The 22837-nt window shown below is 45.0% G+C and overlaps 4 protein-coding genes across 11 annotated transcripts in view; 2 read left to right on the top strand and 2 right to left on the bottom strand.

The window, feature by feature from the left end:
- The window catches only part of LOC138949822 (clustered-asparagine-rich protein-like), a 543-nt gene extending 534 nt beyond the window's left edge, over positions 1-9 (top strand). Inside the window, exon 1 of the mRNA XM_070321599.1 lies at positions 1-9. This exon is cut by the window's left edge and continues 534 nt beyond it. Coding sequence (XP_070177700.1) covers positions 1-9 — 9 coding nt within the window.
- Positions 1-149, bottom strand: part of LOC138950259 (uncharacterized) — an 8974-nt gene extending 8825 nt beyond the window's left edge. For 2 of the 4 annotated variants that reach the window (XR_011450575.1, XM_070322004.1), the window contains exon 1: positions 54-125. The gene's annotated coding sequence lies outside the window, so the exon portion shown is untranslated. The other 2 variants (XM_070322006.1, XM_070322005.1) reach the window with 2 other exon arrangements.
- A 4301-nt stretch (positions 150-4450) lies between these two features.
- LOC138950253 (uncharacterized) lies at positions 4451-10388 on the top strand. Of its 3 annotated transcripts, XM_070321988.1 has the most exons (5): positions 4451-4624; positions 4935-5031; positions 6094-6268; positions 7143-7252; positions 9142-10388. In XM_070321988.1, exons 2-5 carry the CDS (start codon positions 4945-4947, stop codon positions 9898-9900), a joined length of 1131 nt encoding a protein of 376 aa, XP_070178089.1. In that variant the 5' UTR covers positions 4451-4624; positions 4935-4944; the 3' UTR covers positions 9901-10388. The 3 variants fall into 3 exon arrangements, with proteins under 3 accessions (XP_070178089.1, XP_070178091.1, XP_070178090.1); XM_070321990.1 differs by lacking the exon at positions 7143-7252; XM_070321989.1 differs by lacking the exon at positions 9142-10388 and having other exon boundaries at positions 7143-8527.
- A 5660-nt stretch (positions 10389-16048) lies between these two features.
- The window catches only part of LOC138950247 (uncharacterized), a 796434-nt gene continuing 789645 nt past the window's right edge, over positions 16049-22837 (bottom strand). For all 3 annotated transcript variants that reach the window (XM_070321981.1, XM_070321978.1, XM_070321980.1), the window contains 5 exons: positions 21390-22049; positions 20470-20654; positions 19559-20071; positions 18401-18768; positions 16049-17552 (listed from right to left, as the gene is read on the bottom strand). In XM_070321981.1, the coding sequence (XP_070178082.1) occupies positions 17128-17552; positions 18401-18768; positions 19559-20071; positions 20470-20654; positions 21390-22049 (2151 nt within the window). In that variant the 3' untranslated portion in view covers positions 16049-17127. The remainder of the gene's footprint in view (positions 17553-18400; positions 18769-19558; positions 20072-20469; positions 20655-21389; positions 22050-22837) is intronic.

Here is a 22837-nt window from a genome sequence, read left to right on the forward strand (position 1 = left end):
AGCCTCTAGACCGATTGTCAGACACGACAGTCAACTGAGATATAGACACTTACCTCAGAAGTGTGTTCCACGCAGCCTCTAGACCGATTGTCAGACACGACAGTCAACTGAGATATAGACACTTACCTCAGTGTGTTCCACGCAGCCTCTAGACCGTTTGTCAGACACGACAGTCAACTGAGATATAGACACTTACCTCAGTGTGTTCCACGCAGCCTCTAGACCGATTGTCAGACACGACAGTCAACTGAGATATAGACACTTACCTCAGTGTGTTCCACGCAGCCTCTAGACCGTTTGTCAGACACGACAGTCAACTGAGATATAGACACTTACCTCAGTGTGTTCCACGCAGCCTCTAGACCGATTGTCAGACACGACAGTCAACTGAGATATAGACACTTACCTCAGAAGTGTGTTCCACGCAGCCTCTAGACCGATTGTCAGACACGACAGTCAACTGAGATATAGACACTTACCTCAGTGTGTTCCACGCAGCCACTAGACCGATTGTCAGACACGACAATCAACTGAGATATAGACACTTACCTCAGTGTGTTCCACGTAGCCTCTAGACCGATTGTCAGACACGACAGTCAACTGTGATATAGACACTTACCTCAGTGTGTTCCACGCAGCCTCTAGACCGATTGTCAGACACGACAGTCAACTGAGATATAGACCCTTACCTCAGTGTGTTCCACGCAGTCTCTAGGCCGATTGTCAGACACGACAGTCAACTGAGATATAGACCCTTACCTCAGTGTGTTCCAGTCTCTAGGCCGATTGTCAGACACGACAGTCAACTGAGATATAGACACTTACCTCAGTGTGTTCCACGCAGTCTCTAAACCGATTGTCAGACACGACAGTCAACTGAGATACAGACACTTACCTCAGTGTGTTCCACGCAGCCTCTAGACCGATTGTCAGACACGACAGTCAACTGAGATATAGACACTTACCTCAGTGTGTTCCACGCAGCCTCTAAACCGTTTGTCAGACACGACAGTCAACTGAGATATAGACACTTACCTCAGTGTGTTCCACGCAGCCTCTAAACCGTTTGTCAGACACGACAGTCAACTGAGATATAGACACTTACTTACCTCAGTGTGTTCCACGCAGCCTCTAAACCGTTTGTCAGACACGACAGTCAACTGAGATATAGACACTTACCTCAGTGTGTTCCACGCAGCCTCTAGACCGATTGTTAGACACGACAGTCAACTGAGATATAGACACTTACTTCAGTGTGTTCCACGCAGCCTCTAGACCGTTTGTCAGACACGACAGTCAACTGAGATATAGACACTTACCTCAGTGTGTTCCACGCAGCCTCTAAACCGATTGTCAGACACGACAGTCAACTGAGATATAGACATGTACCTCAGTGTGTTCCACGCAGCCTCTAGACCGATTGTCAGACACGACAGTCAACTGAGATATAGACACTTACCTCAGTGTGTACCACGCAGTCTCTAGGCCGATTGTCAGACACGACAGTCAACTGAGATATAGACACTTACCTCAGTGTGTTCCACGCAGTCTTTAGGCCGATTGTCAGACACGACAGTCAACTGAGATATAGACACTCACCTCAGTGTGTTCCACGCAGCCTCTAGACCGATTGTCAGACACGACAGTCAACTGAGATATGGACACTTACCTCAGTGCATGTGTTCCACGCAGCCTCTAGACCGATTGTCAGACACGACAGTCAACTGAGATATAGACACTTACCTCAGTGTGTTCCACGCAGCCTCTAGACCGTTTGTCAGACACGACAGTCAACTGAGATATAGACACTTACCTCAGTGTGTTCCACGCAGCCTCTAGACCGATTGTCAGACACGACAGTCAACTGAGATATAGACACTTACCTCAGTGTGTTCCACGCAGCCTCTAAACCGTTTGTCAGATACGACAGTCAACTGAGATATAGACACTTACCTCAGTGTGTTCCACGCAGCCTCTAAACCGTTTGTCAGACACGACAGTCAACTGAGATATAGACACTTACCTCAGTGTGTTCCACGCAGCCTCTAGACCGATTGTCAGATACGACAGTCAACTGAGATATAGACACTGTCGGTTTTTGGTCACGCCCTGGAAGAAATGTAACTGGGTGTATTGTTTTGTGGGAAAACCGCAAGCTGTTTTACCTGACCTTTTTATGCCACTATCCATGACACGCCGCTAATCACGAAACAGGCATAGTAGGCTGTGACCTATGCCCTCCAGCAAAAGATAATACACCGCATGTTGTATTGGGGGCACATTTATATTAATAAACTTATGACAGAAGAAGTTAGGGGGTAATATAAAAAGTCGGAAAATTGCCAAAGCAATTCTTAAAGCAGTTCTTTCAGAATTCTTCTCTCAGTTTTAGTCTTTGAATTCATAAACAAAACTGAAAAACTTTCAAAACTTCATATGATCCTCAACCTGAAACAACCCATGAGACTTTGAATTTCATCTCTAAATGAATTCATAATAAAACATAAAACAAACAAAAACAAAACTCCATAATTCTATGATCAATAAATGTATAATAAAACATAGAACAACACCAAAAAACTCAAAATGATCAATGAATTCATAATACAACTAAGAAAAACTAAACAAAAATTCATATGATAAATGAATTCATAATGAAACATAGAAAAACTCCAAAAACTCCATATGATAAATGAATTCATAATGAAGCATGTGACCACAACTCCATGTGATCACCAACATACAACAACCAATGAGACAATGAATGTCATCACTGTTGAGAACTGAAGCGTTGAATTGAATACACTGAAGGCGGTCCTTAATTCATCCCACCCACCCACTCTGCACACATCACTCGATACAGTGATGAACAGCGGGGGTAACTTGTGTACCTCCGCTTCTTCATTCTACCCGCCCCCCCATCCCACCCACCCACTCTGCACACATCGCACAACATTCGATACAGTGATGAACAGCGGGGGTAGCTTGTGTACCTCCTCTTCTACCTTCCACCTCCCCCACACTGCACACATTAAACAACACAACAAATCCATCATACGACACAGTGACTAACAGCAGGGGTAACTTGTGTACCCCCCCCCCCCCCCCAACTATGCACTCTTTATGCAACACAACACATTATTTAACGACACTGTGATGAACAATGGGGGTCACTTTTTTTTCTCCTCCAGCCGCCCAAAGTATGCACACTTCTTACAACACAACACATCAAACATGCGACACAGTGACGAACAGTGGGGGGTAACTGGCCTTCTTCCTTCTCTCCCACCCCCCCCCCCCTTTTCTACACACATTAATCAACACAACACAACAATCAAACGACACAGTAATGAACAGTGGGGATAACTCGTGTCCCTCCTCTTCCTCCCCCCCCACCCCCTACTCTGCACACACCACCCAACACGACACATCAATCATACGACACAAAAATGAACAGTGGGGGTAACTTGTTAATATCGTCTTTTTCCTCCCCCCACACTGCACACATCACACAACACAACACATCATTCACACCAAGCAGTGATGAACAGTGGGGGTATCGTGTGTACTTTATCTTCTTCACCCCCCCCCCTCCACCCCCACTGAACACATCACACAACACATCACATCATTCATACGACAGAGTGATGAACAGCAAGGGTAACTTGTGTAGCTCATGCCCCCCCCCCCCCCCACACAAGCACACACACACATTCCACACAGCACACAACACAATACATTGATCGTACGACACAGTAATGAAGAGCTGGGGTAACTTGTGTACCCCCCCCCCCCCCCTGAACTATGCACTCTTTATGCAACACAACACCTTAATGTTACGACACTGTGATGGGCAATGGGGGTAACTTTTTTTTCTCTCCCCACCCCCCCCCCCCCCCCCTACTCCCCCCACCGCCGAAAGTATGCACACTTCTTACAACACGACACATCAAACATGCGACACAGTGACGAACAGTGGGGGGTAACTGTTCTTCTTCCTTCTCTCCCCCCCCCCCCTACACTACACACATCACACAACACAACTCATTAATCATACTACACAGTGATAAAAAGCAGGGATACCTTGTGTACCTCCTCTGCCCCCCCCCCCCCCCCCCCCCCACTCTACCCACATTAATCAACACAACACGACAATCATACGACACAGTGATTAACAGCAGGGGTAACTTGTGTACCTCCTCTTCTTGCTCCCTCCCACTCTGCACACATCACACAACACAACATAACAATCAAACGACACAATAATGAAAAGTGGGGATAACTCGTGTACCTCCTCTTCCTCCTCCCCCCAACCCCCCACTCTGCACACATCACACAACACAACACATCATTCATACCAAACAGTGATGAACAGCGGGTAACGTGTGTACTTTATCTTCTTCAGCCACACCCCTCCCCCTCTGAACACAACACACAACACAGCACATTAGACTGATTAAGTGTACAGTGCCAGTGGTAGTGCTAGTGGTTATCGGTACTTTTTTATGTGTTGACGTCAGCGATGTGTGCGCAGTTCAAAGGTTAGGGGTCAAAGTTTACGGATGCTTCCTTCGATCCGCTAACGAGCTGTGGTTGAATCGACGAAAATAACGAGCCCCAAAAGGTATGTAAAAACTGAGCGAACGCTTGTTTATTTACACGATTATTTATAACTAGTATGTTCCTAAACCACTTAATGGTACAAATGTCAGTTTAATGTGTGATATAATCCTGGTTTGATGCTGTAATTTAAGCGTTGAACAGAGCAAGCTTTTTCACATTTCAAACACACAAAAAATGGCCGCTTTTGAGTTGTGTTCAGTTTTTCGATTCACCCTTTTCGATTTCGATTTCGCTTACTGTCTGGAAGATGAGTTATGCAGTGAAAAGTTGCAAATGTTCCAATCCTCTCGCTGTTTATGTTTTGTTTTAAGATCGATCTTCATGGATGCCAGGGACCAACTTGAACTTGCGGCGTGGGACGAGGATGACGCAGAATATGATTTTGTTGTCTTCTCACTGCTTGATCAGGTTAGCAAACGAGTCAAAGCTTAGGTCTAGCTTCTAAAGGCATTAAAGGTTCCGCTGAAATATAATTGTCAGGAACAGGCGTATATTTTGGTTATGGCCGGTGAGGTTACTTTGGATTGGTTATGGTTAGGTTTTAAATGTTGTTCATGTAAAAAATTAAATTTTTTTTGTTAGATTTCATAGTCATGATAGTGATCTTGTCTGAATCAACAGTGATACTGATAGTGATATTGGGTAGATCTAACACTTACACCTAGATTTGGTTTCCGTGTGACTTTGTTACTTACATTTAATGGTTTATAAACATAGAGTTTTAACTATTACTGTTCAAGAATCAAAATCAAATGGAAACTGATGACCAAATCTGCAGTCAAGAGTTTTAGTTTCATCAAAGCATGAATATTATTATTAAGTCCACTCTCTGTCACAGAGTCTGTGTCACTGTCAGTTTGTGTTCTTGTGTCATTTTAATTTGATAGCAATACATGTACTTTCAAGAAGGATGTTACACTTACTGGTTCTATCAGACTTTTAAGCACAAGGCACCTTGGTTCTAGTTTTATTATTTCTAGGATCAAATTACTTCAGTACAAGGAAACTTCTGTGTTCTAAAACATACACAGTATTTATATCAGAATACTGTCAACTGGTGCTTTTTGAGATGCACAGTTGAAACTATTTATCCAACATGCTTCAAGTTCAACCTGTAAGGGTCATTTGTTATGCAGGGGCGAGTAAACAATCCGCTTGGCTAGTAAAAACAGGCTCGCAACTCACCTGGCTGGCCAATTAAAATTCTGGTCAAATGCAACCAAAAGGGTTTTAACGCTACTGCAGATCAATTGTGGTAACTGGTATGTATCGGGGCGGCGAAATTTCTGCCAGGTTAGTGACTTTCTTGAAGTTACTCGCCCAGCTGGCGAGTTAAAATGTTGGAGTTTAACTTTCCCTCTGTTACCCAGTATTGATTTGAGTAGCTTCAGCAGAATTTTCAGGCTAATTAATTGAATAAAGTGTACAAGTGATCCATGATTTCACTAAGTTTAACCTACATTTCAACAGCCAGAAAGAAGGGCCTATGAGGGTCAGTTCGCCCTCGATCACTTCACAGCCATCGAATGTGAGGACTTATTTCGCTTCAGCGCGGAAGAGATTCGGAGACTGTGCGCCCTTCTGGGAATGCAGAGGACTATGCAGGCGCCTAATGGAATGAACAATCAAGGAACCAAGGCCAGTGGTGAGGATTTATTTTTTTACCCTGGTTGCTGTGAAGTTGAGTTGTATTTCAGTCAGAATGATAGTTTAATGATCCTCCTCCATGATTTGATTCGCAAAGTCATGAAGTTTGCATTTACTGTGAATATTCAGTGAGTTGTTTTTACTATTTCAGGTTTCGTAAAAGATTAAAGCGGAGCGTTGAGTTGGGGCATAATTTATTTTGGGATTGCTTAAAATCTAAAATTTGAACTATGTATTTTGAACTTGAATCACAAAATGTACCTGACTAACTTTAGCCCCTTTGGTCGACACAGTACTCTATTTAGACAATAGAGAAATAATAGTGAATTGGTTGTGCCACTTACTGACTTAGTCTGTGGAGTTGAGTGAAATTATTTTTGAAATATGGTAACAGGATAAATAAAGATGCGTTGATACTGATAATTTATTCATATTAGTTTAAAAAAATAAATGAATATTTTTTTTACAAGTTGACGAAGTGGCCGCCATTGTTACGTGAATCCAAGTTCAAGGGAAGTTACTTTTGATGTGCAAAGGACTTATTTGTTTTAACTTTTTTTTGTTTTTATTGATTTTGTCTGCGTGGTGTCCCCCCCCCCCCCCCCCCTTCAAAAAAAAAAAGATTTTTATTTTGTTCTTGAATCTTGTCGGGTAACTGTTTTTGTGTGTGCAGTATAGCCAGTAACTGTGTCAAACCTGATAAATAGAAAATCAAACTGATGATAAGCATGTCGGGCTGGATATTTTAAGGCGCGTGAGAAAACTTTTGCAGTGTTATTATTTTGAACTTGAAGACTGTATGAGAATATGCCTCTCCACACACATTCGCATACACACTCACCAGGCTCATTTGAATTTATGATTTTTTTCAGGATTGGAGGTGCTCTGCATCTGTCTGCGGAGGTTGGCTTACCCATGCCGGTTTGCTGACCTTTCGCAGATGTTTCATCGTCCCAAGCCGGAGTTGTGTGTGCTGTTCAAGGTAGGTATCGACTTCATCTATGATCAGTTTTCTGACAAACTAACAAACCTCAATCAGCCATGGCTGACAGTGCCCCAACTGGAACGGTACTGTGCAGCTATACATGCCAAGGGGGCTCCTCTGGAGTTTTGTTGGGGGATGGTTGACGGCACAATACGATCAATGTGTCGCCCAGGCCATTTGCAACAAGAAGTGTACAATGGCCATAAGAGGGTGCACTCTCTAAAGTTTCAGTGTGTCGTGACACCAAATGGCCTTGTGGCAAATGTTTTTGGGCCCTTGGTTGGTCGACGACATGACGCAGCTTTGCTGAATGGTAGTGGCATTCTTGAACACATGCAGCAGCACATGGTCACTCCAGCAGGAGATGAAATGTACCTGTATGGGGACCGAGCCTACCCCTTGACCCCTAACTTGATGAGGCCGTACCGTGGACAGATCACAGAAGAGCAACAGGCCTTCAACACAGAAATGAGCAGGGTGAGAAACTCTGTTGAATGGGAATTTTCAAAAATTGTTAGGCTGTGGGCATTTTTGGATTTCAAAAAAAATTTGAAGCTGTTCTTGTCCCCTGTAGGGAAACTCTACCTGGTTGGAGTTTTGTTGTCCAACTGTCATACTTGCCTACATGGCAGTGAGACATCACAGTTCTTTGGACTGAATCCACCAACACTGGAGGAGTATCTCTACTAATTGTCTGTGTAGCTCTCAAGTAGAAGAAATGCTCATTGCATTGATCTTGTGTCACATGGTGTTTGGCATCCAAATGGCCAAGCATCTAAACAAATTGACCCTGTAGAAGGCTTTAAATTATTAACATGATTTCACTGCTTAGAGATGGCCAAATCTACTGCCCGGTCGCCTGGTGGGAGTTCAAAATATGGTGGATAACCCGGTTTGCAACTACAAGTATCTGGTCAAATGCAATTGGCGGGGACGTAGCTAAGTTGGTAGCGTGCTGGCTTTGTAGCCAGTTGGTCGCTATCAGCGTGGGTTCGATCCCCACGTTCGGTAAGAGATTTATTTCTCGGATTCAACTTTGTGCAGACTCTCTTTGGTGTCCGAACACCCCCGAAAAAGATCCCAAGTTCACAGCAAAAGTCTCAGGGCTTGGAAAACACGAAGACACGCTTGCATGATCTTTCATCTCTGATTATCATGATCGTATTTCAATACTTTGACAAGACAAACCCAATGCTGGTGTGTCGAAGAAGACAGCCACAGCGGGCTTGTTCGAATCAAAGTATCACACCATATTTTCAGCGTATTACCAACACCTGTCCCAATATAGACCAGTTGGTCTAAGAGGACGTTAAACCCTAATAGTCAGTCAAATGCAAAAGCAACTTTTTCAGTGGTACTTTATTGAGTTAAATTTGGTTAAACCAAATAGATGCTGCACATTCAGACATTTCTGTCGTCTGTAAAATTGACACACAAAAAAAGAAGCACCCAACTGGGGCGCGCTTTAAACGTTTCATACTGGCTGCGGCCTGTTTCTTATTTCGCTACTGATTCCAAACAAGCATATGTCTTATCAAGTGAACCTGCGTAAAAAATAAAGCCAGGTAAGAACCCAGCTGACCTCCATTTATTGATCATTTGTAAAATTGTATGCTCTTGTCACTTGTGTATAAATACATATCTGATGGTCACTCATACTGACACTGAACATAATTTGTTTGTGTGGTATATACCGGCTTTTGACATATCTTGCAGGACAGTGACTTTCTTGAAGTAACTGCTAGTGCTACTTTGCTTCATCAGCCTGTACAGCTGTACTTGCTTTCGCAAATTACTTTAGTACATGCTATTCTTCATTATGCATTAGTAGGTGTGCACATGGATCTCTGACAGGGGTACTGCTGTGTTGTAATTTGTATTTGTAGTTTGCAGGCAGAGGGTCTTCTTGTCTGCTCATACCTCGGTACCAAGCGGCCACTAAACAACCATCATCACCAGCCAGGCAGTCACATGGGACTCTCCACTCTTCACTGAAAATCTTGTTCTTCAACCATAACTTTTTCAAAGACACTGAACTGTCAAATATTTGGGCTGTGTGGATTTGCCTCAGGACCCGTCCTTACAAAAGGTCCAATCTTCTTCTTCTACATTCATGGGCTGAAACTCCCACGTACTCTCACATATTTTGCTTGAGTGTATTTTTAACGTGTATAACTATTTTTACCTGCCATTTAGGCAGCCTTGCGTCACTTTCAGTGATCTGTTGGAATGTACATCTTTATTTGCTGCTGGCCACTCACTCATCCTCTATAAGGGGGGGGGGGGTAAAAGTGTTTGGTTTGGTTCGATCCCCACGTTCGGCGAGAGATTTATTTCTCGGAGTAAACTTTGTGCAGACTCTCTTCAGTGTCCGAACACCCCCGTGTGCACACATGCGCACGAAAAAGATCCCACGTTCACAGCGAAAGTCTCAGGGCTTGGAAAACACGAAGACACGCATGCATCATCTCTCGTCTCTGATTATCATGATCGTATTTCGATACTTTGACGAGACAAACCCAATGCTGGTGTGTCGAAAAAGACAGCCACAGCGGGCTTGTTCGAATCAAAAGTATCACACCATATCTTCAGCGTATTACCAATACCTGTCCCAATATAGACCAGTTGGTCTAAGAGGACGTTAAACCCTAATAGTCAGTCAAGTGTTTGGGTCGAAGGAAAAAAAAGGATTGGTTGGGGCTACCCAAATCAAACTGGGGGGGTGGGGGGGGGGGGGGGTCACGCCCACCAAATGTAGCTGAACACACCTGGAGCTAGACCTTACATCTTCATTAATTATTTTATTTCTAGTGCCATTACATTCCTAAATAACCACATATTAATAACTGGATCTGTCCATGAATTGAAATGAGTTTGTGTACTATTTGCTGTATGATTATTTGACTTTGAAAGTGAAACAAATTGAAAATCAAATTATAGTCATATGAAGTTAGAATTGGTTATCTACATATATGTGTGTATAAGGTGTTATAAATAATTTATAATTAATAGTACTTGAAGTTAAAGGGATTATTTTGAGTAACAGAACATACATTTGAGACTTGTTAAAATATTGCCCTTTGCATGGCAAAGCTTGAAGAAATAGTAATTAAATTCAACGTTTGAAATTGTATTACAGAGTGAGAGTTCAGTCCAAAGTGTGTATACATGTCTATGTGATTGTACAATTATAATGCTTGTTTTTATGTTGAAACAACTCACTCTAGATCTGATTTAATTGTCAGTAAATTCTCTCTCTAACTTAGCTTTAGTGCAAGTCAATTTATTGGAATAATTATGATAAATGTACAGAAACTAAATTTATTGCAGACATAACACTAAAACTGATGCATGCATCTCAGATTTGGAAATCAGAGAATTTTATGGTAAAAGGGAGGCAATCAATCAAGAAAGAAGAATAACAGACTACTCAGACTTGGCTTAAGTGTATAAAGTGAGATGTATTTCTGATCCTGGTCATTGCTAGGTGTTTGCCATGGAGTCTGGCTTATAAAAATTCAGGAAGAGAATAATGTTTGGATAAGTGAAGGAAAAGTAATCAAAGATCACCATATCAAGTCGGGCTTTGCTTGCGGTCGCTCTGGTACTGAGGTCAAGCAGTGCGGCCGGCTAACAGGTAGTTTAGGGTCGCTTGTTGTCTTGTCACCATTGGCATAAAAAAGAAGAATGGGTTTTCCGTGTGACCTTGTGCTTAATTAAAATATATGAAACTGTAGATGTTGCGGAACTTTAGACTTCATACATGCCTAATATTACCGAATGTAGGAGGATAATGCCAACCTTGTTTTCCTTGCGTTTTTTGAATAATTCATCTCTAATCACACAAACTCACACACAAAATTTGAACAAGATTTGAAAACAAAAGTGAACTTAGCAATCGACATTTTTACTGAATCAAAATATAACATACAACAGAGTAACAAAAAAACAAACAAAATACAGTTGGGAGTACAAATATGTCCAACCATTAATTCTATGTTTCATTTATGCTTGTTTGTTGTGGGAACTCTGCTGCAACTATCTTTAGTTTTGGCCTGGATATGCAGAGACTATGTCAATGAGAGACTTGCCTTCACCACTGCCGGAAGGCTGGGCCTTTGGCAGATTGCCCAGGGCTGCTTCCCGTATTATCTTGGCCTATATACCGTAAAGTACCTTGTACGCGCCCAGTATCGAGTAAGCGCCCACCCCCCACTTTTAGTCCAAAACCGTGCATAGGGTATAGTACCTTGTAAGCGCCCACCCCCCACTTTACACCATTGAAATCAGGCGAAATAAAAATTCCGCACTTGATCTGCTAGTTTTGTGAATGATTTCCCTTTCTTGCAAACCCTATCACGTGTGTCTGCACGCCTTGGATCTAAACGCCTGCAAGTCCATGATTACAAGATGCCGCGAATCAAATCGTACACCGTTGCATTTAAGCCGTCAGCTCTTGACTATTTGGATAATAACGCCAATGGAAACACACACACACACTACTCCCCCTCCTCTCGCTCTCTCTCACTCTTTCTCTCTCTCTCTCTCTCTCTCTCTCTCTCTCTCTCTCTCTCTCTCTCTCTCTCTCTCTCTCTCTCTCTCTCTCTCTCTCTCTCTCTCTCTCTCTCTCTCTCTCTTTCTGCCGAAAACAGTCTTTGGCCAAGTAAAATAGACTGCTGCCCATATCCAGAAGACGTACCCCTTGTTCAAGGGAAACAGAGACACAGTGCGGCCGACAGCGGCACCTCTGCAGACAAGAAAAGGATGCGACGACATTTGTCTCCCCAAGTTCTTCTAATGACAATACGAACAAGAAAAACAATTGACGATGGAAAAAGAAAGAAGATATGATTACGAAGTGATCAAAGATCACATTTCTCAATGAAAACTCATGCTCGTGCATAGAGTGTAGTACCTAGTAAGCGCCCACCCCCTACTTTGGGTCGGAATTGGTGCACCGGGGGGGGGGGGGGGGGGGTGGACGCTCACAAGGTACTTTACGGTATATATAAGAAACATTACGATGTATCAATACAAACAACATTGCACTTACCGGTTCTGTGGTTGTTGGTTTTCTTTGTATCGTCTCTGCTGCGTCGTCTGCTACGGGTAAGACTTTTCTTCTTTTTCCAAATGAAGAGTCAAGACATGGGACGGTACTCTTTAGAATTATGCATCAGTTGTCTTCCCTACCATTACGTTAACGAAAGTGAAACTAAACGCACTCGCCGAGACGTCGTTGTCGGTTTCGTTACCGTAAGCGGAACGCGTAATGATACATAGATTTTCCTTAAGTTAACCACTACTACTACCACTAAAACTGTACACTTAATCTCTCCCAGCGAAGCTGTAATCGATTTGAGAAATGTGCACACCGAATAATACATGATAAAGAAGGATTCGTTGTGCCCGGCTACGTGCTACAGTTGGAGATGGAAGTTCACCAAAAATGGGGACCATACTAACAAAAATACGGTGGGTAAAATAGGCGCCCCCATTTTTTCAGCAAACGCCACCCCAGGCCGCTTTGGACGGGTAGAAATTCCGTAGTTTCCAAGTCTATGGATAAAGCTCGCGTAAGAAGAATACGTCACGGTCGAAAGTCTTTGACGTCAATTAATGCATCATGACGTCATGCCTCCCTGTAGTCTTTCTCTCTCGCGCAGTGTGTGTGTTTGTGTTCATTTTGTGCACATGTGTTAGTGTTACTGTGTGTGTGTGTGTGTGTGTGTGTGTGTGTGTGTGTATTTGTGTGTGTGTGTGTGTGTGTGTGTGTGCGCGCACGCGTGCATGAGTCTGTACTCGTATGTGTGTGGTGTGTGTGTGTGTGTATGTGTGTGTGTGTGCGCGCACGCGTGCATGAGTCTGTACTCGTGTGTGTATAAGTGTGTGTGTGGGCATAAGTGTATGTGTGTGCATGTATGTGTGTTTGTTTGTAAAGGTGTGTATGTCCGTCTGTCCATATGTGCGTATGGGTGTGTGTTTTGTGTGTATGACGTTTTTTGTTAGAGAGTGAGTGAGCTAGTGCGTGTGAGTGAGTGTGTGTGTGTGTGTGTGTGTGTGTGTGTGTGTGTGTGTGTGTGTGTGTGTGTGTTTGAGAGAGAGAGAGAGTGTGTGTGTGTGTGAATGTGTGTGTGCATGAGTTTGTGTGTATGTTTGTGTGTGTATGAGTGTGTATATGTGTTTGTTTGTAAAGGTGTGTGTGTCCGACTGTCTATGTGCGTATTTGTTTGTTTGTTTGCTCAACGCCCAGCCGACCACGAAGGGCCATATCAGGGCGGTGCTGCTTTGACATATAACGTGCGCCACACACAAGACAGAAGTCGCAGCACAGGCTTCATGTCTCACCCAGTCACATTATTCTGACACCGGACCAACCAGTCCTAGCACTAACCCCATAATGCCAGACGCCAGGCGGAGCAGCCACTAGATTGCCAATTTTAAAGTCTTAGGTATGACCCGGCCGGGGTTCGAACCCACGACCTCCCGATCACGGGGCGGACGTCTTACCACAAGGCCAACCGTGCCGGTCTATGTGCGTATAAGTGTGTGTTATGTGTGTATGAGATTTGTGTCAGTCAATGTGTGTGTGTGTGTGTGTGTGCGTGTGTATGTACAGTGTGTGTGTGTGTGTGTGTGTGTGTGGGTGTTTGTTTGCTTAACGCCCAGCCGACCACGAAGGGCCATATCAGGGCGGTGCTGCTTTGACATAACGTGCGCCACACACAAGACAGAAGTCGCAGCACAGGCTTCATGTCTCACCCAGTCACAATATTCTGACACCGGACCAACCGGAGTGTGTGTGTGTGTGTGTGTGTGAATGTGTGTGTGCATGAGTTTGTGTGTATGTTTGTGTGTGTATGAGTGTGTATATGTGTTTGTTTGTAAAGGTGTGTGTGTCCGTCTGTCTATGTGCGTATTTGTTTGTTTGTTTCCATAATTATCAGGGCGGTGCTGCTTTGAGATATAACGTGCGCCACACAAAAGGCAGAAGTCGCAGCACAGGCTTCATGTCTCACCCAGTCACATTATTCTGACACCGGACCAACCAGTCCTAGCATGCACTAACCCCATAATGCCAGCCGCCAGGCGGAGCAGCCACTAGATTGCCAATTTTAAAGTCTTAGGTATGACCCGGCCTGGGTTCTAACCCACGACCTCCCGATCACGGGGCGGACGCCTTACCACTAGGCCAACCGTGTATGTGCGTATGAGTGTGTGTATTGTGTGTATGAGATTTGTGTGAGTCAATGTGTGTGTGTGTGTGTGTGTGTGTGTCTGTGGGTGTGTGCGTGCGTACATGCGTGCGTATGTACATGTGTGTGTGTGTGTGTGTGTGTGTGTGTGTGTTGGTGTGTGTCTGTTTGTATAAGAGATAAAGAGAGAGAGAAAGAGAGAGAGAGAGAGAGAGAGAGAGAGAGTGGGTAGGTTTGTGTTTGTGCGTAAGTGTATGTGTGTGTGTATGTGTGTTTGTTTGTAAAGGTGTGTATGTCCGTCTGTCTATATGTGCGTATGGGGGTGTGTTTTGTGTGTACAGTGAAGTGTGTGTGCTAGAGAGTGAGTGAGTGCGTGTGAGTGAGTGTGTATGTGTGTACGTGTGTAACTTGGGTGTGTGTGTGTGTGTGTGTGTGTGTGTTCGTGTGTGTGTGTTTGAGAGAGAGAGAGAGAGAGAGAGAGAGAGAGAGAGAGAGAGAGAGAGAGAGAGAGAGAGAGAGAGGTTTGTCTTTCGCTGGGGTATGCAGTGCCTTGGCGTTGCACATCTACTTAATTCATAGGACACAGTGATGTACAGCAAGGGTAACTTGTAAACCTCATGTCCCCATCCCACACACACACACACACACACTCACACACACACACACACACACACACACACACACACACACACAGTCTGCACACAGTCATACAGACACATTGATCAACATGTCGCTCATTAGACACAGTGACATACACATTAATCACCCCCCACCTCAGGCAACAAGATTTGACCGCGTCTCCTTTTATCTTTCTCTTAGTCAGTCTCTCTCTATATATATTCAGATACACACACTTGGTGATTGACTGTTGTAAAAACTTGCACGAAGAGTGCTCAGAAAAGAATGGGGGTGGGGGGGGGTTGGGGGCAGATGTCTTCCCCATGGGCGGCAGTTGTCGGGGGGCAATTAGCCTGTGACCCTGTCACCATGTTACATTTTGTGACGCTCCCTTGTTTAGTTCCGACGAAGCGATGTTTCGCGCGAGACTCCAAATGTCAGTCTGTAGTTTATGCACGATATTTGTCACACCCATTCAGTTCATTTTCGATTGAATGTGATTTTTTCCCCTTGAGGAGTGTGTATGTGCGCGCTCAGCGATGCTTACAAAATCACAGCACAGATCTTTATGAAACGTTTTTCTTTGATGACGTTATATTTGACAGACAGACACACAGACACACAGACACAGTCACACACAGACACACACTCACTTACACACACTCACATACACACATATGCATATCGAAGTTTAACAAACCAGATTTTTAAAATTCAAACGTAGAATGTATTACTTTTTCTCACACAAAGGAAACTGTACACGACAGAAAATGTTTGAAACAGTCAATACATCGCTCAACATCAAATTTACAAAAATTGCAAAGTTATTTACATGTTAGATTATACAAATTATGGTCAGTTAAACAATAGTCGTTTGTATGTTACAGGTGCTCTGTCAGGATATCTATACAATAGTTAGCTGAACGTGATATTCTCAGGTTGAATTTCCTTTGGTATGAGTGGCAGAGTGTTCACACTGTTTGCGATGTGTTATGTGTTCTCATTTCTGTAAAATGTCAACCGACATTTCTCTGTGGCAGACATTGAGAGATGAACACGAATGTCTTCTCTCATCTCTGTCTGTCTTTCTCTCTCGCTTTCTCTCTCTTTGTTTTGTCGAAACAAAAATGATACTTTTTTTTTAAATTGCAAATGATTGTGACATTATGCGTTAATTGTTACAGTTACATCGTTTGTTTTGTTGTTCAAAAACCAGCAAATGCTTTTATCATAAAGCTCTTAAATATTGATTTTATCTTATTTATTCTCTCTCTCTCTCTCTCTCTCTCTCTCTCTCTTTCTTTTTCTCTCTCTCTTTCTCTCTCTCTCTTTTTTTTTCTCTCTCTCCCTCTCTCTCTCTCTCTCTCTCTCTCTCTCTCAGGTAAACAGGTTTACGTCCCTTTCCATACACACAGATTCTCCACTCAACAAGGAAATGGTAGGTTTGTGACGTCATTTGTTGATGACCTTGTTTAGATTTGACGTCATCAAACTCTTGACTTTGAAGGAAAACCAATGTTCTAAATGAATTTTCCCTGTGTTTTATAAAGACGAAATTTCACGCAAGGTGTTTTGTCGGTGGTGATGATAATGGTGGTTGATGTCGTGGTGGAGGTGACGATGATGATGTTGTCGTCGTTGTCAGAGAGCGGCAGGTTCCTAGGGCTGTTGCGCTAAGTTCTAGTTGAATAGACTCAATAAAACTTCTCGCTTTTAGTTGTTGTAGTCTTTGTTGTAGTTATTGTTGTTGTTGGAGTCGGTGTGGGCGGTGATTGTGGTGGAGGCGATGATGATGTTGTCGTCGTTGTCAGAGAGCGGCAGGGGGTGACGGCAGGTACTGTTCTGTCTTAAGTCAAGAAGCAAATAAGTCCATTGCTGTTTTACTTGTTGTCGTAGGTGTTGTGGACGTTGTTGTTGATGTTGTTGTTGTTGTTGTTGTTGTCGTTGTCGTTGTTGTTGTTGTTGTTGTTGTTGCTGTTGGAGGTCGCCGGGAGGTAAAGGAGAGACAGGTGTTGGTGGTGGCGGTGACGAGATGTGGGTGTCACTCAGTGTTGCTGTCTATGTGAAAACAGTCTTCACCCAGATCACCTGGGCCGTGGACCGCGACATGGATCTCAGGCGGCCGGTATTGTCAGCACCATGCCCACTAACACTACCAGGCTCCAGGTAGACGACGACGGGTCTCTCCAAGCCCCACACTGTGTCCTGATGGGCCACCGTCACCGCCTCGTCTCGACCCCTACCTGCCGCTCTCTCTTCACCTGTGGGAGCAGACGTCATTTCCGCCAGTTGTCTAACGGCCGCTGTGTCGTTATGAGCCACCTTACGGGTGGGGACACCGCGTGACTCAAGGCCCCGGATGAAGGGTGCTGGTGAGTAGATGTCATCATCCGTTGTGTCTGTGTCACACTTCATGTCACCCAGCACAAAGACGTCGTTGAAGGTGAGGCCGCCCTGCCCGTGGGGAGTGTGGTCATGGCAACCTGAAACATCACACACACCGTCAACACCACATCGCCATGGTGTGAAATACATCATCGCCAACTGCAACGACAACAACAACGATGATGAAAACAACGCCATCATCCCCAGCAACAACGACAACGACAACGACGACAACACAATCAGCAACAGCAACGACGACGACAACGACAACGATGACATCTCTGGCAACAACATCAACGACAACTTCACCACCAGCAGCAGCAGCAACAACGACGACGACACCACCAGCAGCAGCAACAACCACAAAACAAACATCAACGACGACCCATGTCTGACTCCCACGCCATCACCGGTGTCAGCGACCCGTGAACAGGGACGACATCTACACCAGCAGCGCGACAACCACCTGCAAATATGTACACACACAAAAAATGTTTTATTCAGTGTCAAACACCTCGCTCTGGCAGACTGGTGACGTTATTTCTTAATGAGGTCACAGAAACATGACGTCATTATCTTCATTCATTTCGCTCATTGTATCAATAAAATGACGTCATCAAAATGTTGCACAATCACCTGAATCACACGTCTTGTTTTCTGAGAGAGACAGATACGTAGACAAATATGAAGACAGACAGACAGACAGACAGACAGACAGACAGACAGGCAGACAGACAGACAGACAGACAGGCAGACAGACAGGCAAACAGAGAGGCAGGCAGGCAGGCAGACAGACAGACAGACAGACAGACAGACAGACAGGCAGACAGACAAACATGCAGACAGACAGACAGGCAGACAGACAGACAGACAGACAAACAGGCAGACAGACAGACAGACAGACAGACAGACAGACAGACAGACAGACAGACAGAGGTGTACTGACCGACACGCAGCGTGGTGAGTAAGTCGGCCACCAGCTGCCCGCATCTCTCACACCGCCATGGCCAGTCACCCTCATGTCCCTGTGTGTCACCCCCCTGCCAGCTGTAGAGATGATCAACTGTCACCACGGGGGGCCCGTCAGAGGGCGGGGCGACAGGCGGCGCGGTGTATGCCGGGACCTTTCCTCCCTTTATATCAGTAGCCTGCTCCACCTCTCTCACCACACTGGGTGGCGACCTCAGGGGCTGCGTCAGGTGGTGCACATAACGCTCCATGTCGGCAGGTAGTTCAAGCAACACGCCGGCCGCCCACAGGCTGACCGTTATGTGCCGTTGTTTCAACGCCTTGTAGATCACTGTGATGACGTCACTGTAACAGAAGAGACAGGTGTGTCAGTGTGTATACAATACCCCGTTGTTTTAACGCCCTGTAGATCTCTGTGATGACGTACGTCACTGTAACAGAACAGACAGGTGTGTGTCAGTGTGTATACAATACCCCGTTGTTTCAACGACCTGTAGATCTCTGCCATGACGTCACTGTAACAGAACAGACAGGTGTGTCAGTGTGTTCACCTGTAAATTACGAATACTGATTTGATGAAGTAACCCTGCAGAAGGAAGTCACACGGTAAATCGTGCTGCCTGTATCTCTCCATTCTCTGGCGTGTGTTCTCCATGAAACAAAATAAAACCAAAAGTGCAGAGACACAGATATGAAATGACGTAATAGTGCATAAGACGTAAACAGAGTGACGTAAAAACTCACACGACGTAAACAGAGTAAGGTAAATATGATTTACCTGTCATCAGACTCCAGGCAAAATATATAGCGATCTGTTCAACATGGCAGACAAACAAAGGGTGGCGCCTGATGGGAAAGATTGTTGACATCACTGATCAGTACCCGACACAGTGACAGTCGTTGACTGCACATTCTATATCCAATAAACTGTCGTAACTTATTGATTACACGGGAATAATTAAGAACCATTATTTATGCACAAACTCTATATCATTTATTGACAGTTTGCATATAAGGAAGGTGAAAAAACACGTTTTCGGAATGATCAGATTATCTTCTACCGAACACGACCACACCGACCAACGCAAGAGTGACAGGAGGCAGTGTTAGATTCAGTGTACGGCGTCATTCTTACCCGTTGGCCTCATCGGCCAGGATGTGCACGCGCCCCTCAGTCTGTGCGTGTTGACACAGCTCCTCCACCCAGGCCTGCACTTTCTCCTCGCCTCCCTCTGTCCATCGACCCTCGTCCCGTACCCCCGCCATGTTGACGAGCTGCACGCTGCCGGCGCCCTGTCCGACTGTTTTGCTCAACTGATGTCTAACCAGGTAGGCGGCAGCTGTACCATCGTCACTCGTCTGAAGAACAAAGACGGTGCGGCGATACTTCCTCATCCAGTAGGAACCCCTTAGAATTAAAATGATCGATTTCCCTACCCCGGGCGCGCCCCTGAAGACCCTAATGTCGTCGTCGTCGTGGTTTGGCGTGTGCTCCAGGACTTCAAACTGTTCCGGGAAAAGAGCAAGGCAAGACATGGGTCTGCCATGTTCTTCCCCGACAGCCTGAACAAAATGGCCCTGGGTCCACAGCTGTAGTCGCGGCTTGCGACTAAGGTACACCTGTACCGTTGCCAGTGGTACGGCGAACCTGCATTGATAAATATCACACTTTATGTAAGCTTGTGAACACACACACACACACACACACACACACACACACACACACACACACACACACACACACACACACACAACGAAATAGGGAAAGAAAAAGACATAAAGAGGCCCGAAAAAAGACATGCTAGCACACAAAACGTCACATACATAAATATACAAGAGAGAGAGAGAGAGAGAGAGAGAGAGAGAGAGAGAGAGAGAGAAACAGAGACAGAGACTGAGAGAGAGACAGAGAAACAGAGACAGACAGACAGACAGACAGACAGACAGACAGACAGACAGACAGACTCAATAATAATGTATGCACCTGTGTATTCATGCGTTTGTGTTTCTCTGTGTGTGGTTATTTTACCGATAAAATGACTCTACCTTGCCACAAGCTTTTCATACGTGGAACCTCCCTTCATTGCGGGGTCCCCTGCCTTTTCCCCCTCCCAGCAGTTGTTCCACCAGGCGTCTCGTCTGGTGTCGTCTGTCATATCATCATGACAGAGACACCACTTGTCGACCCTTTGCCCTGCCTTCACGCCCAGACACTGCTCCAACTTCTGCAACTGAGGTCAACACACACGGACTGCAAATAAATGGAGGATATAACAAAGAACGATTTAACACGCGCTGCATAATATGACAGTTAACTATACTTACATACGGAATCATCTGACTTCTGGGCCTAAAAGAAGAGTTTTTTTTCTGGACAAAAGCGCCACAGTGTTTCCGTATGTAATAGAAAGCTGTCTGCCCGTTTTGAACGACTCGCTTAAACTCAAATGACGTCGTTTTCAAATGTACCGCAAATTGACGTCAACGAAGCTACCTCAGTGTTCCGAAAGTGTTGTTCTCGTCAGCAAGGTAAACAAAGTGCGCGTGGAAAAGAGAAACTCAGTATCTGTTGATGGGGAAATTGTTATCCCCTCTTTCCCCTCTCTCTCTGTGTTCTTTAAACATTATCCGCACGTTCTCTCTCTCTCTCTCTCTCTCTCTCTCTCTCTCTCTATCTCTCTCTCTCTCTCTCTCTCTCTCTCTCTCTCTCTCTCTCTCTCTCTCTCTCTCTCTCTCTCTCTCTCTCTTTATGTGTGTGTGTGTGTGTGTGTGTGTGTGTGTGTGTGTGTGTGTGTGTGTGTGTGTGTGTGTGTAGCTGTGTGTGTGTGTGTGTGTGTCACTCTGTGTGTGTGTGTGTGTGTGTGTGTGTGTGGGCGCGTGTGTTTGTGTGTGGCTGTGTAGTTGTGTGTGTGCGTGCGTGTGTGTATGTGTGCGTTTGTAGAGGAGGGGGGGTATTGCATACTTACATCGTCCATGCTTTGCAGTGCCTCCACTAGACAGCGTCTGGTCGTGTGAGGCAGGAGAATGGCCTGGTGGATTGCAGGCTGGGGTAGGTCCAAGTCACCCAGAACACAACGCTTCACGACATCTCCAGCTTGCTGCAGGTAATCAGCTGCCTTCCGCAATTCTTCTTGAACTGCATGAGGGTCCTCTTCTGTCTGACGTATGATTGCCCCCATCATTACTCCCCGGTTACGATCAATGACCAGCAGATCAACAAAGTCTTCCTCCAGAACTAAGTCTTCTTGCAGAACTAAAGGTTCTGTCTCGTCGCTGTTCATGCTCCTGGCGGCTGCCCCAGTGTAGAGGCTTCGGGAACCAGCGCCGTAAAGGCCACATTTGCCTTGAGTCATTATTATTAAAACTTCTTTCTGACTCTCTGCTTTGTCCTTGATCTTATTCATGCAGCAGTGGACTTTCTTCAGCGCTCTGTCTATGTGTACGACGTCACTGACCTCTGTACGCTTAGTGCTATCACTGTCGATTTGTTGTTGAGTTTTCAGCACGTCGATCAAGTCACCTCCCTGGGTGTGTTGTTTTGTGACGTGCACCGTGTCTACATGGTGCGGGGGGATCATATAGACGTCCCTGTGCAGGTTAGGGAACCAGGCGTTGAGAAACTCCCTCTGGAATCAAAGACCTGACGATGTACTGTCTCCTCAAATGTTTGAACCTGTTCAAGGTCTTTTGAATAACAAAACTGTATCGAGAGCAACACACGTGTTCGCTAGCAGTGTTGATAATACTAAGGACTCTCTGGGGAACGCTATTCCTACAGCTGTGTGTTATTTCACCCCCGCCCTCACCCCTCCCTCTCACCATCACAGCTGTATTTTACTCCTCCGTCTCACACCACTACCCCATCCCTCTCATCATCACAGCTGTGTTTTACTCCTCCGTCTCACACCACTACCACATCCCTCTCATCATCACAGCTGTGTTTCCCTCCTTCGTCTTACACCCGTACCCCCATCCCTCTCATCATCACAGCTGTGTTTTACTTTTCCGTCTGACACCACTACCCCATGCCTCTTATCATCACAGCTGTGTTTTACTCCTCCGTGTCACACCACTACCCCTGTCCCTTACATCATAACAGCCGCTTTCATCCTCCGTCTCACACCACTACCCCCTTCCCTCTCATCATCAGAGCTGTGTTTACCTTCTCCGTCATACACCACTACCTCATTCAACTTATTATCAAAGCTGTGATTTACTCCTCCGTCTCTAACCACTATCTCCATCCCTCTTATTATCACAGCTGTGTTTTCCTCTTCTGTCTCACACCACTATCTCCACCCCTCTTATTATCACAGCTGTGTTTTCCTTCTCCGTCTCACACCACTATCTCCATCCCTCTTATTATCACAGTTGTGTTTTCCTCCTCCGTCTCACACCATTATCTTAACCCCTC

Source organism: Littorina saxatilis, linkage group LG16 (genome assembly GCF_037325665.1).
Source record: "Littorina saxatilis isolate snail1 linkage group LG16, US_GU_Lsax_2.0, whole genome shotgun sequence".
Classification (NCBI taxonomy): domain Eukaryota; kingdom Metazoa; phylum Mollusca; class Gastropoda; order Littorinimorpha; family Littorinidae; genus Littorina; species Littorina saxatilis.

Bases quoted from the DNA above. Each gene is read 5' to 3' on its own strand.
- LOC138950253 (XM_070321988.1), top strand. From the start codon at position 4,945: ATGGATGCCAGGGACCAACTTGAACTTGCGGCGTGGGACGAGGATGAC. The intron at 5,032-6,093 runs GTTAGCAAACGA...ACATTTCAACAG, and splicing joins TCTTCTCACTGCTTGATCAG to CCAGAAAGAAGGGCCTATGA. The intron at 6,269-7,142 runs GTGAGGATTTAT...GATTTTTTTCAG, and splicing joins TCAAGGAACCAAGGCCAGTG to GATTGGAGGTGCTCTGCATC.